Here is an 18650-nt window from a genome sequence, read left to right on the forward strand (position 1 = left end):
CCCATTAGTAAGTAGTACCTTATTGATCATTCAATCTCATCTAAACAACTATAAAACACTTTAAAAAGACTTCATCTACAATCGATTCCAAAAATGAAATGAAGTATTCTATGAAACTTTGACATGTTCAAAGAAATTGGTTGGGTAATATACCACCTTGTACATCAATTGTCTAGCTATTTAGATGTTGTCACGAGGACAACCCAAGTATAAACCAATATGAGATTAAAGTGCATAGTATTTTTCTAGGGATTTTGATCCATAATCTCATTAAAAGTAGTCCCAACTATAATAAAGCAATATTGCTACCAATAAAAACAATAAGATTAGACACTCATAATGTTCTCAAAACACTTTTATTTGCAATAAACATGAGACTATAGAAAAATGTTTAATTAAAACTATTATGAACCACCAATTTTTGACATAATTTTTTAATAAAATACACAAATATACTACTAAGCATTTTCTAATTGAAGTAAAATAAACAAGTTTCAAGTAGCTAAACCCAAAAAAATGATTTGTCCACTTTTACTCAAGATCCACCTCATACCATTGCAAGGAACCTGTCCCACCACCTAACTCAAGTTCACAAGCAAATTTGACAAGGTGATCTACAACATCATTAAGATTATTGTTGAATTTGGAAAGGTCCAAAGGCATTTCCAAGTTCTTAGGCCATCTCTTCAACCACCCCTTGATTTTCTCTTTAAGCTCATCTTTTGTCACAAATTGTTCATCTTTAGCCGGTTCTAAAAACACATACATTTCTGATCTAGAGAATGTCATTCGCCCTCTTGCTCTTCTCGATGTTGCACAGGTGACCTATTCAATTCAATGTTGATTCAACTACCATTTTAGGTTCTTTTAAGCTATAAATATCTAGCTCATGTCAAATCAAAATAAAATACACAATTTTCATTCCACATTCGTACTAGTAGGTTATTATGTAAAATTTGACAAATATTCTTTTGGCAAAAAATATCTTTCATTCTATATATATCATATGAGTGCTTAAAATAGTGAGAGTTACAAATCAACACTTTCTCTGTAACAATCATGTTAAGGTTAGGGTTGCTTGTATTCTAGATCATCTTATGTTCAATTTTAAGATTACAACTATAATAGAAAGGTCCAATTTGCTCCTAACATATGTGATAGAAGTATAAACTAGAAAAAAGATATACAATAAGATGGCCTTAGGTTTATGATAACTTGAATCAATTGACAATTTAATATAGTCAATTTTGTTTTCTGCATTACTTATATCTGATTTTTGAAAAAATCAACACACTACAATTTATTTAATTTGTAGTTTTGTTCGGGCTCCATTGAAAATATTTTGATGTGTGAAGGGTTTCGGCACCCTTCAAAACCTGTTTTCCTTAATCAAAAACATTATGTAACATAATTATAAAATATGGTATTTCATAAATATATTGTCTTTCCTATGGAATTTAAACAATCATCTTAAAGATGAACTAAAAATTATTGAAGAAGTGAATTGAATGTACATATATAGTTGATAAATATATACTTTACATCTCATTCTAATGAATGTAATTTTGTATTTACTTCAAAATAATTTTTTGTTCATTTTTCAAATTTTTATAATTTAAAATAGGTATTAAAGCCCAAGCTTTTAGAAGAAAGAGAAAATCTCTATCCTATTTTTTTCTCAAGCCTACATTCCTAATTCATGATTTTATTATCGTGATAGAAAAACTCTTTAAATTCTCCCTCCACGAGATTTCTTCAAAAGTACAAGTTTTCAATCTTTAAACTCAAAATTATGTAGCTTTAGCTTCGCCACATTCTCAAATGGATTAACCCTTCCACTCATACTAAATAAATTCATATTGATGCATTTATGCTTGATAATTTTTATCATGGCTTTTTTCCATTCTGCATACAATACCCATTACCAACTTACATGGAGTTGTCTTTGAAAAGTTACATGAAAATCATGTAGAAACAAATGACTTTGTTAGCAACTCCTCCATAGCCAATGCCCATTCGGATTCTACTAAAATGAAATATACAAAAACAATGACGATAATACTACTATGACTAAGATTTTAGTAAAGTTGCAAGAGAGAAAAACATAAGCAATTGATATGTGATTGACGACATATAAACTTTGAAAAAATATTCTATGGGATATAATTATAATTTTTTTAATAGAGAAAAATAAATTATCAATATTTTTAATTGATAGAATTTGTTGATTTGGTTAGAATATTATAAAATTATTCATGTTGGTACATAATATTCGAAAATCAATATTAATTTTATAAACTTAAAATAAATTGCAAAGTTTAGTATATGTGATATATTTAATTCACACATACAAGTAATGTAATTGTACTCAAACTATTAGCTTGATATAGATATAACATTAACATCTAAGCCTTTGACCTAAATAATTAAAAGAAAATACATAAACTAATTATTTGTTCTATTTTGTTCCATTCTCTATAACAATTTGCCTCTATCAATCCTATAATAATGGGTCCCACTTCTAGAAAATCTTAATGATATTTGCTTAAATCATTTTTTTTAATGATATATAATGATTTTACGCATAGATAGGTTCTATTCAAAAGATTTTAGTTGCAAAGGGTCAGACTAAACTCCCTTGGATAGAACCCCTCTAATATTAAATTATGTATGCATTGGAGTCTTCTCTGCGCATACAAAAAAGTAACTCTACTAAAATTTCATATTCTAAGAGCTAAAGAGTGAGGAGACAAAAGGAAAAAGAAAACCAATGATGAGCACTATGGAAAGAAATATGCTAGCTAAACATACTTCACATGTCTAAAAAAGCAAGTTATTAGGCTCACAAATGCAAAACATCATGGTTAAGTGAAAAAAACAAATGAAAATAATGATGAAAAGAAAAACAATATTATGATTAAACCTAAGTTAGTTTACAAGTAATTTATTACTAAATTTCACAAGATGTTAATTATACCTAAGAGAATTCAACATAGTTTGGACCCTATATCCTATTACCACAAAATGTTAGTGCTTGTTAATTATAGGTAGATTAAAATTAAATGTGATTGCTGCTCTCAAAGAAGTTAATTAAAGTTTTAAATCAAAATACCACATGGGACAAGTATCAAGTACTTAGAGTCAAGAATCTTCAACAAATATACTTCTATTATCAAAATAGCTAAATGAATAGGGCCAACTATGAGAAAATGATCCTCTATCCCACACCTAGAACTCTAAAAAGCTCATGAGGGTGATCCTACAAGATCCATGAATACTATAATGAAAACAATTTTGAATTCTTTAAAGTTCTTTAAATTGATGGAAAAGATTCATTAACTTTATTCGATTGATTAGAGATTATTTACATAAAAACACTAGACGTTGAAGACACAAAAATTAACCCAAATTATATATTATTAATTTGATGTGTTAGTTTCTTGCATATAGATGGATAGATCTTCATCAATTCTAGTCAAATAATTTTCATAATTTGTATTCTTAAGAGTAGTTGAGTTTATAAATTTATTAAATTATGCATCATCTAGGTTTCATTTTAAAATGTTAAGTGTGTGGTCAAAAACCTATAGATGAATCATATCCATGTGCATAGAATCAAATATTGAGTAACTGTGTGGAACCAAATGTCAATATGATATGTTCAAATAAAATTTTTGGAAATTCAAAAATCATCACAAACTTCAAAAGAGAAGAAATGCTTTGCAAACACATTTTAACACTTTGTGAGAATTTAATAAGAAATAGGAGACGAAAAATGGAATGATAGAATGTTGAAAGTGCACAAGAAAATGATCAATGAAAATGCACAAAAGGATGAAAGTATATTAGATTTGGATGCGAACAAATGAACAAGAAGAAGTTCAAATTAATCACGAAGTCCACAAAAAGGTTAAGTGAATAAGGTTGAACATGGGAATAAACTAGAAATTCAGATCAAGAGATGAAGGGAAGACAAAAGAAGTCCATTAGAACTCCATAAAAGGGATTGGAAATGATGGACAAAAAAATCAAGAATCGACAAACGGAAATGGAGCTAGAAGTAGAGGGAATTCAAAGGTGGGGAAAAAGGTGAAATCTATTAGAAACCAACAAGTTTGCAAAAAGGAAACAAGAAATCATGGGTCACAAGAATTAGAAGAGAGTAAGTATTAAAGGTTTGGAGAAAGAAGGGAACAAGAAATTCAAATGAGCTCCACAACTTTCCAAAAGGGAAACAAGGAAGAGAAACAAAATAAAAGAATGTTGGGATATGGATGAGGATGGGAGTCAAGAAAATGTAGAGGAAAATGGACTCACAAGAGTACAAAATATCTATATAATTGACAAAATTAAGACATGATTTCAAACGAGTGGAGGACATTTAGGAATCCACTAGAAAACTCCACAAGTCTACAAATAGTGAGTGAAATGACTTAAATACTAAAACATTTATATTTTTTTAAAGATTTTTACTTCCATCATTTGATAGGAACATTGGGGATGGTAATGCCATTAGGTAATTAGATGAAATGAAAACCAATTTGAAGATGGCTTAAACTAGTTCTATCTAATGGGCATGCTAAGGCCTAATGCATGAAGAGGTTAGGAATGAACCAACTTTAGTGTTTCTAGGTTTAACTCCAATTTTTGCATGGGGGAACATTAAGTGTAGATTTAGATGGTGCTTGCTACATTGATTCTAAGTGATAAATATGTCTACCATATGGGTTGGAGAGAACAGGGTGCTCAAGCCACATAATCATGTTATGATCATTAGGCAACAGGTGTCCCATCATTCTAACCTTAATGTTGGTACATCAATAAGAGTTCATCATTCTTCCTTAACAAAAATCCCATTTCTTTTAAGGTTGAGTTAGTTAATGCACTTTTCAAAATTGTAACCTCTATTCTTAATGAACATGTCACAAATTACTCATCAAGGAGTGTTCTACCTCATCATGCAAATTTGAAACCTAAAGCCACATCCTCAATTGCTCATACCACCAACCTTCCTCCAAATATTTGGTGAGTAAGATGCCCAAGTTTGCAAGAGAATTGATGTAGTTGGAGAGGATTTTTCCACATCATAGCAAGCATGAGAAGGGCCCTTTTAACATGCAACTTTTAATGGATGGTCAAAATCAAGAACCTCAAGGTTGTGATCATCACTTTTCCAAGGGAGATCAAACTCATACCCTCCTCACCTATACTAATTCAAGGTGGGTGATAAACAACATGATTTTTAACAAAACTTTGTGTCAAGTTGGCTCAATCCCAAATCAAAATTGGGAGGCTTTCTATGGTCCCTAATTTCTCCCAAACTTTCTTGTGGCATGATAAGTTGATATTCCAAGCTTAAGAAGATACATCAAAGTGGTGTGGCACACTTCAACAATGTTTGGAGGTAGTTCCCACTGAATTTAGTCATAGCAATCAAATTATTTGTAATCCTTAACTCACTTTAGAAACTATCTATGATGCTCTCAGTATATATGGCAAATGTTAAGACTTTGAGTCTTGATGAGTTTCCTTGAGAGGTTTACAAGGTCATATTACATTTGATGAGATCAAACCTACTCTAAGTTTATGAATGATTCACAAGCATTCATTCGAGTGTGTTTTCAATCATGGTAATATCAAGTTTATTCCTAAAGCTAGAGATCTTAAGCTTACCAATAGTTGGCAGCTCATTACCTCATTAAATATATTTTCCTAATTATTATTCTTGCTAAAGAAATTGCTCCATGTATTTTGTCTTCCATTTTGTGGCTTGAGAAAACTAGTTGTACTAAGTCACTAAATTCTTAATAAAAATAAAAGTTTGGGAAGGGATGAAAAGCTTTAGAGAATCTTGCCTACATATTCTTGTTGTGATGTTGATAAAGAACAAGGTCAGAACCAAGCTATAGAGTATATGTAGAAGAGTGAAATCAGTTGTTATATTGCCATTGATGTCAACTTGTTTGACTGCACCAATTCATGTTAGTTGCAATCATCTGAAGGATGTGATGTTGGATAGAGAAGTAGAAGATAATGAATGAAGATGTGATGTAGAAGTGATGTTGAGTATGGGAACTTAACTGGGCAGCTAATTGATTGGTCTATGACAACATAATGTTGGTTTGATTGTTTTACATGACTTCATGAAGTATTCAGATAATGTATAAACAAGTTATTTTGGGCGGTAAGCATGGTCATGAAGTTGGAGAGTGAAAAGAGAAAGAATCAGTAAGTTACACTGAGCTGGAACTAGTGGTCGGTAAATAAAGAGTAAGTGAAAGGTTCAAGTAAGGCAAGTGTTAACCGAGCAAAACAATATTCATCGAGCAAGAAAGGTTAAAGAGCAAGTCTAGTGTTAATCGAGCGTAGTATTAACCTAGCAAGTATAGTATTGATCGAGCAACGTAAAAGAAAAATAGTTTGGGAAGATAGAGCTCAAAGCCAACATGAAACGAAGATCTAGACGATTCTAGAAGATTCTAAGATAAGGAAAAATTTTGTTAGCAAGATCAATGGCTAGAATAATTAAGAGAAGATATGATGATGGAGATTTGAAGTGTGTTTGGTAAGCCAAGGAGAAGTTCAAAGTTCAAGGTAAAAAGTGTGTCTAGATTCAATGTACTTGAGCTAGAGATTGATCGAACAATTGTGATTAAGTGGCAAAAACCTGAAAAATGTGATGAAGTGGCAAAAACCAGCCTATATAAGAGATAAGCGAGAAGGAATTCCTTGCTAGTCAAGTTATTCATAAGGTGGTAATAAATTTTTTGAAGGAGATCCTACCAAGCAAATCAGAGTGTGAAGTTGACGTGAAACAACGATATTAATGTGATGACCAGTCAGTGAGCAGAGGATATGGACAGAATGGAGATCTAAACATGCACAATTACTTGCACTTTTATCAGTTCATTTCATTGTTACTCTCTAACCATTGTAACAAAAAAATTGAACTAACTAAGTGGACTTAACAATCTTAATTTGTAAATGCTTTTGATGGTGATATTCCATTGAATGTTTGCAAGTCCTTTAGATAGGCCACTCATTGAAGGTTGGCAAGGTCTAGATGATCTTTGGTGAAAATCCCCTACTAGGGTCAGTGCTTGTAACCTTTAACAGGGCTAACTCTTAACTGAGCTCACTTCAGAAGAGTGAAATTGTTTCAAGTGACTAGTCCTAGGTGGTTTTTACCCTAATCATGTTTACATGTTAAAAATCATGGTGTAAATATGTACATGAATATTTTGGATGTTATTTGCTTTTACTATTGAAATCTATCATTGCTACTATTATTCAGTTAATGAAGCTGATACTCGGTATAATAAGTGAAATCTGTTTAAATGCATGAGTGATTAAGTTTGTGGATTTACTAAGAAGTTAAGTTGTTATAAGTTGGTAAAATTATTTAAAAGCGTGTAGGGTAGTTGAGGAAAACTGATTGACACCCCCATCCCCACTCCCACCCCCTAGTTATCTAACAATTCTTTTATCTACGTTGGTCTTTGAGAAGGCCTATCTTCATATTGCACAACCTTTTCTAGTTGTGTTCAAAGCCTTGGGCTACAGGGATTTCTTGACAATACGTTCAACTCCATACATGCATTTCAAAAGCTTCAACTTGTCTTTCCACCAATAGAAAAGCTTTTAAGGATCTCAACCTATTGTGTTCCATCAAAAAAGCATGTCCTCTTGCTCCCTCGATGCATATTCTTGTCACTAAAGATGTTGGGTATAATTTGGTTTGCAAAGCCTCACAGAGCCTAGTTAAGGGTATTTCCATTCCAACTTAATAATAGACATTTTGAAAATGGCTTTTTTCTCATTTTGATGGAGCATCTTGAGTTTTTGAAAGAGGCCATGTCTTTTGTAGACACCTCTTAGCTCATTTTAATATCCAATCTTCAATGTAATAAGACTCAATGGCATAGCCAAAGCCTTTTCCTTGTGCCTTCTTGGTTGAAGGAAACTCATTGAAGTAGATTGATAAATGCAACATGTTCAAGTTTCCCAACATCCCATTTGCCATAAAAAGTGTGACTACCACCTTTTGTTATGCAATTCAATGGGTGGAGATACATATAGTTACATCCCAATTTTTGCCCTAAAATTTTTAAACTAAATATAGCCGTTGAACCAAATTAACTTTTCATGTTCATGTGAAATTGAGTTAGTTCATTATAGCCGTTGTTATATCATGGTAGTTATAGCCATTGTTTATTTCTTCATGTTCATGTGAAATTGAAGCAGTTAATTTTAGTCATTGCATCAATCTAATTATCATATGAAACTGAGTCAGTTAAATCTAGCCGTTGTGTTCATGTGAAATGGAGTCCGTTAACTTTAGCCGTTGTACATTTATGATGAATGAGTTAGTGATTATAATGAAATTTCCTAACGATCACTTGATGATTTTATTTACCAAATTATGAATCTTGAATTGATGTTTTGGCGAGAACGTTGTTCTAAATGTTACAAGATGAAGACCGGAGAAAGAGGGGAAGCATTATGAAACGAGGTCATCGAAAAGGGATGGTCATAAGGTTCAGTCATCAGAAGTGACAAGTTTGACCTACAAACCACCCTGGCAAGGTTATTAGGACTTGACAATATATTTCTTGGTGGAACTGCATGAGCTATAAGTAAAAACAATATAAATATTAAAAATAAACAAAGTTCTTACCTTTAATAAATTTATCAAATAATAATATCATTTAATATTATTTTATCCTCTCAATTAAGATCATAGATAAATAATTACAATGTGGCACCATTACATTAAAATCATTAATCCAATAATGCCACCTTACAAATACGTACCTATAAACTTAATCAAGATAATAAGATAATATAAATGATATAAATTATTTTAATAAAACTCTTCATCTTCCTTTCTTTTAAATTTTCTTTTCCCTCCTCTTTATTTCTTCTAGCTGATTGAATAAAGATTTCGAGCATAATCTTGGTAACTGTTGGGTAGCCGTATGGTCGGCTCAACATTAATATATGCAACCTTGACGTGTATCAAAAACCATTGATTTTACCATCTATCTTTCATACGCAATTTGCTACTGCTTCCATTAAACAGAGTATTGTGCCTTTAGCACCGAAGTCTGAGAACTTGCATCCATTCTCATTATTTCCATTCACCGCTACAAACAGAGCAAAGAGGCGAGTTGAAGCCAAGCGAGAGTCTCTCTGACTACGGTGACAGTGTGTCATGCAAGAACAGTCTTTCTTTCCTTTTTATTTATTCCCTTTGCTATGTCGGGTCGGCCTTACGCATACTTAACATAAATTATGATGTTTCTAAGTAGTAATGCAACATTGTTGTTTCTCTTATTTGAAATAGAATACGAACTGTATGAGAGTCAAACGTATATCGTGCTGTCCACCTCTTAATTGTAATGATTCAGAACATTAGTTGAGGCCGACTGTAATCTCATTTCCAAATTTAAAATATCTTTCCAGAATAAATCGACTACCTTTGAATTGCTAGATAAGAATTTCATCATCATAATAACCAAACATGTAAATCTCTACAAATCTACTTGAATGATTTTTCTTCTTGATAAAAGAGGTTTTACAATATGGAATAATGTTCATATCTGAAATGAGTAACAAATCAGAGTGCCAAGGAATTCACCAAGCGAGAGCCAGATTAAGGTGATTAAGGTACAAGACATATTAGTAAAAGTTAATTGTTCATGCACCAAGGAGTCACCGGCCTGATGGCCTGATTATGGTGAGGAGTTGTAGATGAACTTGTTAAAAAGAAATACAAGAATGAAATCAGTAACCAATACATTTATACATAAACAAACTAATATATGATAGCTCATGCAAGTTCCACTTCTAAAATAGTTGTCAAGCTGAGTGATGGAGAATGGGTTATAAACCCACATTTGAAATCCTTGGCCAGGGTGGAATTAGGGAGACTTGACACAACAAATTGATTGTAATGACCCTTACTATAAAGGCCACTGAAACCCTCAAACTGGACTTAGGAGTTTTGTCAAACAGTTGGCATGTAACCAAATAAGGTTGCAATATTACTAATTGTTGTACAACAAAACCTCAATATATGATGCCAATAATGTATGAACAACAATTCCAGATTATAACACTACCAATCTAAGAGATAGATGATAATATAAAACTCAAATATGAAGTCCAATGCAATTCTGATTTTATGACAGCAAATAGAACTGATTACAATGAGAGACTGTCACAACTATGCACTTCTAACACATCAAGCTCTTGACAATGCAATGTTATGACATGAACAATAACCCAGTTCAGATTTGGAATGCAAATGACGAAACTTTTACAACAGTTATTAATGACTGGAAATAACTGTTTATGCAATGACGGTGCTGACTGTTCTAATCCATAACATGCAATATTTTGGCAATCAAAACTTCAGTTTGTGCACCTGGAATAGCTCCAATTTTGCCGGATATGAATGCTGGATTAATGCCACACGAAGACCTCACAATCTACCCCAAACCAACTCACAAAATTGATGTTGCTGCCCAACTGACAGGGCCGTACAGGTACAGCCTGGTACGGCTGCTAGATAAAAATATTGCAGCGTTGTTTGTCACTCCAAAAGCAATAAATCTGGGCACCTAGGGTTGCTGAATAACCCCCTAAAATATGAAATTCATCTGTCAAGCCAATTAGGAGTTATGAGCAAAAACGTGGGTCCAAACCCTGGACTGACAGTCTGAAATAATGCACAACTGTGTCTACAAACCCTGTTAATCAATCCACAAATGCTAGGGCACAACTGAAACCCCTTATTCCAACCAAAGTAAACCCTTATAACTGAATCTCAATGAAGTCCAAATGAGATGGTTGAATTACCAACTCCTCAAATGCAACAATTCAGGTGATATTTCACACCCTCAAAGTCGCCAATCCAAGGGAGTGATTCGTTCCCAAAGATCAAATAATAATTTGCAGACCCAAGAGACTACAAATTTGCTTCACAATGGAAGAAGTAGAAGAAATTTCAAATCCAAGCATGTCCAAATGAGAGGCCCAGCCCTCTATTTATTCACTTTCCTAAGAAGTTGCTAGAACTTCTAGAAACATCCTTTATAAAATCTCATTATAATGCACTTTTTATAATAAAGTAATTTTATAAAATAAAAAGTGCAACTCAACTTAAAATTATAACATGTAGGCCTCAATAACACATAATAATAAAATATAACCTCTTAACACTTCTTCAAGAGCAAGATATGACCATCTGATCCGCAGAATTGACTCTCTCTCTACACCATTTGCCTACGAGAGTCTGGAATAGGCAAATCCATGATCAATGCCATGTCGAACTAAAGAGGGGACATTACATTGATCGTGTTGTTGTCCAGACGCTTCAGCTATTCCTTTGAATAGCTGCTGGGACTTCAACCCACCTGATTACTCAAATGGCTGGATCAATGAACATCCCAAGCCCCACCTCAGAGTAGGGAGGGTCGTTCTATTAAATTAGAATCTATGGGGATAAGTAAAAAGGTCCACGGCTGGGAGGTTAAGCCTATGTTAATGCTTCTCCTCTCACCAAAGCCAAAGCTTGAACAACCAATTAAGGAAGATTCACAAATAAACATGTGTGTCTTTTTAACTTATAAGTTTAGCATTTCCTTTTCAAGCTTAAAAATTCATTTACTTTAAAGTTAGCTATTTTCTTTAAAATAGTAGATGATCAAATGTATTTAGCTTGCATTTCCATTACAGTTGAACTATAAATAGTTAAGTATTTACTTTCATCTGATCATATAAATTAGCAGTTATTGATGTAGCACTTGTTAGAATTGAAATGCATTAAAGATTTAATTTTCAATTTTTAGCTGTTATTGAAAACTTTGTCATGTGAAAAAGAAATAGAAATTAGTTAGTTTAATAGAAGAAAACTGGTTGTTATATATGGTATCAGAGCGTTGGGCTCCACACTGAACCTAGGCCACATCACCTTTTTTAGATCTAATAAAATTTAAAACTGAATACAGGATGTTAGTACGTAGAACACCTCCCAAGAAAACTTGACATCCTATTTTTCCATACTTCATTAAGAATATGACTAAGTATGATTACTCTTTTTGTTCCGAACCTCAAGATAATGAAACACTGAGCCAAGCTATTCAACGAATGAAAAAGGAGAGAATCCGATTGACTCCTGCCAAGAAGGCAGCATACAAGAATAAACTGATTCAAAACTGGAATGCTCGGCAGAGCAGCCCCCTCCTCCATTTTCATAGATCATGGATGGTACAAGACATGTAACAGACAAAACCAGAAGCTGTAAAATAAGAATAAAGATATTCTATGAATGTAGACTACCTCAATAGAGGAATTTTGTAAATAAAGATTGCTTTGTCAAGCAATGGAAATGAATTTCACTTTGTTAAGCAATGGATATAATTTTGTAAATAAAGATTGCTTTGTCGAGCAATATAAATTTGTAATTAAGGATTGCTTAGTTGAGCAATGAAAATAAATCTTGATATTGAAAATATTTTTGGCAAACAATGAGAAATTTTGAACAATAGAAATGAAATTTTCTTTTTTGAGCAATGAAAACTAAACTATAAATTTAATTGTGTAAACTAACAGGTGAAAGGCGTAAAATACAACATGAGTAACAATGCGAATACAAAAAACCAAGAGATATTTCGTGAGAACCATCAATCCTCCAACGAACTGTTACTTCAAATTTTACAAGAAACACAACTAAAACTAGAAACTATGGAAAGAAGAATGAGCAAGATGGCAGCCCAGAGGGGGCAACATCGTGAGGAAATGCAAGACACACCCAAGGTTGAGATACAAGTCTCGGACATAATAAAACCCCCTCCCCTAAACAAGCTAATAAACAAAAGAAAGGAAATCGTGGCCGATTTATCAGCAAATATTAAGAAAATTAAACCCCCTAAGTTCTCTGGTACTAAGTTCGGAGAAGAAGTCGAAGCATGGTTGATAGAGATGGAACAATACTTCGAGATCCTAAACTTTTCAGAGACCTAAAAGGCAGTTTGGGGCATATACCAATTCACCGGGGAAGCAGCAACTCGGTGGGGAAACACCAAGGTGGAATTAAACATTAGATCTACTGACATCACATGGGCAAAGTTCGTAAACATATTTAGGATGCAATGGCTGCCTCAAACTTTCTATGACCAGAAACTGATAGAATTTCAGAACTTGAAACAAGGAGATTTGTCAGTTCACAAATACTGAGAGAAATTCACCAGATTGCTTAAATACGTACCACCATATCAACAAGATACCAACCTGAAAGTAAGAAATTTTATTATGGGATTGAATAACAGGATAGGGGGAGCCGTAGATGTACTTGCACCACAAACCATGGAGGAGGCTTTGGAAAAAGCTGTCCGACAAGAATATAAGGTTAAAAAGGATGATTCTATTCGGGACAATAAGAGAAAGACCATCTGGAAATCAGAAGGCATTGAATCTGGACCTCCAAGAAAACAGTTTAGGGATTATAAGAACAACAAACCTGAGAACAAAAGCAGTGGAACTAAAGACATCAAAAGAAATTTTCATGTGAACAAAAGTGACAGGAATAATGAGAAAGGAGGACCACCAGGGGGTTGTTATATTTGTGGAGGGAATCACTATAAGAGACAGTGCCCTAACTTCAATCAGCGACAACGCCCATCTTTGCCACAACAACAGCAAGTTTTTCAACAAAGAATTCACGCAGCCTTGGATAATAGATAGGCGGAGCAACAGATAGGTCTCATTGAAACACCGGGTAAGATTTACGGAAATCCCGTGACTATACTCATTGATACTAGAGCAACTGAATGTTTTATTTCACCTAAACTGTTAAGTAAATTTCCAAAAAGAACTGGTTTTATGGCAAAACCATGGACAGTCAAATATGCAAACCAGTCAAGGGCCAAGGTAGAGCAATGTCTATTTGAAGCTCATGTTGATTTTCCTAACTTCTCTACAGAACTGAATTTATATGTAGCTCCACTAGGATCTTATGACATTATCATTGGAATAAATTGGCTTAGTGAACATAAAGCTAAGGTAGATTGCCTTGCCAAAACCGTCAATTTTGTGGATGATAGAGGTAGACCCACAAGTATTTCAAGGATCAAGCATGAAATTAGAGCTCAACAAATTTCAGCAATGTAACTTAAGCAATATGGAAGGAAAGGCTGTGAAATATTCGTAGTAAGGGTTGAAGATACAAGGGAAACCACATATGGAGATGATTATATTTATGAAGATGGAGAAATTAAGCAAAAATTAAAAGAATCATTTGAAGAGAAATATCCCTATTTGAAGAACTATCAAGATGTATTTCTTGAGGAACTTCCTGGATTACCCCCTTCTCAAATATTTGATTTTACCATAGACTTAGTACCAGGAGCAGAGTCTATATCCAGAGCCCCATATAGGATGACCACCATGGAACTTATGGAATTGCAGATTCAATTGCAGGATATTGTAATGATCCCATCTTTTGGCCTTCACGTTCTTTTAGTAGTTGACCAAGTGTGTGTGTGTGTTAGCCTTGTTCTACATGGTCTCGAGGGCTAACGAAGGGTTTAGTGGGATCCTAAAGTGTTTTGGCTTAGTCATTTCCAGTTTGGACCAAAACGAAGTTGATTTACTCAGTTTCAGGCATACTTACTATTTTTAGTAAGTCGGCAGGACACAGTGCAGGTCAATTTTGGTGATTGGATTCGATACTCCTCGGTGAGAGCTTTTCAATGAGCTATCACTCGCATTATTCGGAGTCCGATTGCTAATACATTTTAATGCCTGAAGTTTTGTTAAAGTAATGTCTAATTTAATTGTAAAATATTAAAGTCTTACTTTAATATTTATTTTACGGTGATGTGTACCCAAGGGAGACATAAGGGGTATTTTAATATATGTTTTATATATTACACATCTTTTATCCCACATTGCCCATATGAGTTGAGCGAACCCTTGGGAATAGAATAAAAGGAAGCATTTGTGGCTTTATTAGAGAGGTTGAATATGAGAAGAAATTGGTGTGTGAGTTGCAACTCCGTTCTTGGCATTTGAGGATGTCTATCCTCTCTTGTAACATTCTAGACGTCATTCCCTTGGGGTTTGGCCTTTGGAATTCTTTGTTATTGGCTTCATTATCAGGCAGTTTAGTTGCATTTCCGGCTACAGGCAGATTTGGTATTTTGCTCATATCTTCTTCACTACTTGTCTGACGCTTATGCCGCTTTGAGGGAATGGTATTATGAAGGTAGTGGACTGATTGAAGGACAAAGTATTGTAGCAGCAAGTTCGAAAGCATGGGCTAGAGTATTATGTCAATACTGCTGAAGTAATTAGTGAGTTGATAAATCTGCCATGTATTTGGTTTTATGAATTCTGAAAATAACATTTTATTAGCAGTAGTTCATTTCCACTTTGCATATCATTGTAGTTTCTTTCTTGCTTATGTTGTATGATACCAATTCCATGCATGAAACACAACAAACAAATAAACGTTTGATTTTTGAAGTTATAAGGGGTTTAAAACATTAAACAGAGAAATAAGAAGTTGAATGCAAACTGTTTGACATAATTCCTTTCAGCAATTTGGTTTAGTTTTTGGGACATCCAGGGTTGCCCATTACAGTGGTATCAGAGCTATAAGTCCTGCCATCCTGTGGAGATCATATTGATAGCTAGATAAAGATGTATATTAGTCCAGATCAAGATGTGATGTTCAGACAGTTATTGGGTACATTAGAGAAGGGGCAACATATGCAACAGGAGCAGAATAGGCGAATGGATATGATGTTGCAGGTTATGGCTAGACAGATGGGCATCAACATTGATGATTTGTATGTTGCTCCAGAACAAAAGGTAGTCGATTTCTCAGGTGGGATCGAGACACGTATAGAGTCAGCCAGCTATGATCTTAGTGATGTGGGCATTTTGGCAGAGTCAGTAGAGACATGCGTGCGAAGTCAGGAGACCACATATGAAGCCTTGTCGGGGGATGATGACGTAGCAATAGTGGAATTAGGAGAATGCGAGGATACTATCATATCAGCAGCCACTTCTATGTCAGTTGAAGCATCCAATGAGGAGTTTAATGGTATAAATGCAGTGGTTGATGTATATTCTAATGAAGCCACGCATGTTAATGATTATGAGTTTTCATCAACTACAAATTCAGTTCAGTTTTCTGTTGCAGCAGTTAATGTTGTTCCTATGTCCATATATTTCGATGCGGCAACACCTATTGTTGATACAGTTAGCATGAGTACATATGGTTCACCTACAACTACATCTTTTTCAATGCATGATGGTGATAATATGCATTCCAGTCCAATATATATTATGTGGATGGATAAAGGGAAGAAGACGTTTCATAGATCTTCTATGGAGTTGCCTTATGGTGACACTCTGACTTCATCAGCACAAGTTTTGAATGCTAGGCTACAAAGGTTGGTCCTGATGATGCGGATTTGCAGTTGGTTTAACTTCCATATGGATATCACCTATTGGGATCCAGATGGAGGTTGGAGTCCATTATGTTACTTAATTGCTTGAGGACAAGCAGTTTCAAGGAGGGCGGATTTGTAATGATCCCATCTTTTGGCCTTCACGTTCTTTTAGTAGTTGACCAAGTGTGTGTGTGTTAGCCTTGTTCTACATGGTCTTGAGGGCTAACGAAGGGTTTAATGGGATCCTGAAGTGTTTTGGCGTAGTCATTTCCAATTTGGGCCAAAACGAAGTTGATTTACTCAGTTTCAAGCATACTTACTATTTTTAGTAAGTCGGCAGGACACAGTGCAGGTCAATTTTGGTGATTGGATTCGATACTCCTCGGTGAGAGCTTTTCGATGAGCTATCACTCGCATTATTCGGAGTCCGATTGCTAATACATTTTAATGCCTGAAGTTTTGTTAAAGTAACGTCTAATTTAATTGTAAAATATTAAAGTGTTACTTTAATATTTATTTTATGGTGATGTGTACCCAAGGGAGACATAAGGGGTATTTTAATATATGTTTTATATATTACACATCTTTTATCCCACATTGCCCATATGAGTTGAGCGGACCCTTGGGAATAGAATAAAAGGAAGCATTTGTGGCTTCATTAGAGAGGTTGAATATGAGAAGAAATTGGTGTGTGAGTTGCAGCTCCGTTCTTGGCATTTGAGGACATCTATCCTCTCTTGTAACATTCTAGACGTCATTCCCTTGGGGTTTGGCCTTTGGAATTCTTTGTTATTGGCTTCATTATTGGGCAGTTTAGTTGCATTTCCGGCTACAGGTAGATTTGGTATTTTGCTCATGTCTTCTTCACTACTTGTCCGACGCTTATGCCGCTTTGAGGGAATGATATTATGAAGGTAGTGGACTGATTGAAGGACAAAGTATTGTAGCAGCAAGTTCGAAAGCATGGGCTGGAGTATTATGTCAATACTGCTGAAGTAATTAGTGAGTTGATAAATCTGCCATGTATTTGGTTTTATGAATTCTGAAAATAACATTTTATTAGCAGTAGTTCATTTCCACTTTGCATATCATTGTAGTTTATTTCTTGCTTATGTTGTATGATACCAATTCCATGCATGAAACACAACAAACAAATAAACATTCGATTTCCGAAGTTATAAGGGGTTTAAAACATTAAACGGAGAAATAAGAAGTTGAATGCAAACTGTTTGACATAATTCCTTTCAGCAATTTGGTTTAGTTTTTGGGACATCCAGGGGTGCCCATTACAGATATGTTGGATACGAAGATGATTCGACCTAGTGTCTCGCCATGGGGAGCCCCTATGTTATTTGTAAGAAAGAAGGATGGAACCATGAGGCTATGTATAGACTACATGATGCTTAATAAAGTCATCATCAAAAATCGGTACCCATTACCCAAGATAGATGATCTCTTTGACCAAATGAAGGGTGCAACTGTGTTTTCAAAAATTGATTTAAGATCAGGATATCATCAGCTGCGAATTAAGAATGAAGACATACACAAAACTACTTTTAAAACTAGATACAGACATTGGGAATTTACAATACTATCATTTGGATTAACTAATGCATCGGCGGCTTTCATGAACTTAATGAACAATATATTTCACGATTGTCTAGACAAATTTGTGTTGGTATTTATAAATGATATTCTTATATATTCCAAAAATAAAGAACATCAGAGAAACCTAGAGATAGTATTACAGAGACTTAGAGAACATAAGTTATACGGGAAATTATCAAAGTGTGCCTTTTTTACTAGAAAGAAATTCAGTACCTAGGGCATATTATTTCGGCACAATGCATAGCAGTAGATCCATCTAAGATTAAAGCAATTAAAGAATGGCCTATACCTAGAAACATATCTAAAGTCAAGAGCTTCATGGGATTAGCTGGATTCTACAGAAAATTTGTCAGGAACTTTCCAAGGATAGCCTATCCAATCACATCACTTCGGAGGAAGGGAAAGAAATTTGTTTGGACAGAAAAATGTCAATCAGCTTTTGAGTTTCTGAAAGAAAAACTAACTACTGCACCTATTTTGAGGATACCTGATCCGTAGAAACCGTTTGTGGTAATCATTGATGCTTTAGGTGAAGGATTAGGGGGGGGGTTAATGCAAGAAGAACAAGTCATTGCC

The 18650-nt window shown here is 34.3% G+C and overlaps 1 protein-coding gene across 1 annotated transcript in view; it reads right to left on the bottom strand.

Moving 5' to 3' along the window:
• Positions 1–340: 340 nt before the first annotated feature.
• CRR7 (chlororespiratory reduction 7) overlaps positions 341–18650 on the bottom strand; it is a 150265-nt gene continuing 131955 nt past the window's right edge. The window contains exon 3 of the mRNA XM_089804330.1: positions 341–825. Within this exon, the coding sequence (XP_089660456.1) occupies positions 532–825 (294 nt within the window). The 3' untranslated portion in view covers positions 341–531. The remainder of the gene's footprint in view (positions 826–18650) is intronic.

This window comes from Cupressus sempervirens, chromosome 10, assembly GCF_028749045.1.
Source record: "Cupressus sempervirens isolate cs-2001-9-10 chromosome 10, ASM2874904v1, whole genome shotgun sequence".
Classification (NCBI taxonomy): Eukaryota; Viridiplantae; Streptophyta; class Pinopsida; order Cupressales; family Cupressaceae; genus Cupressus; species Cupressus sempervirens.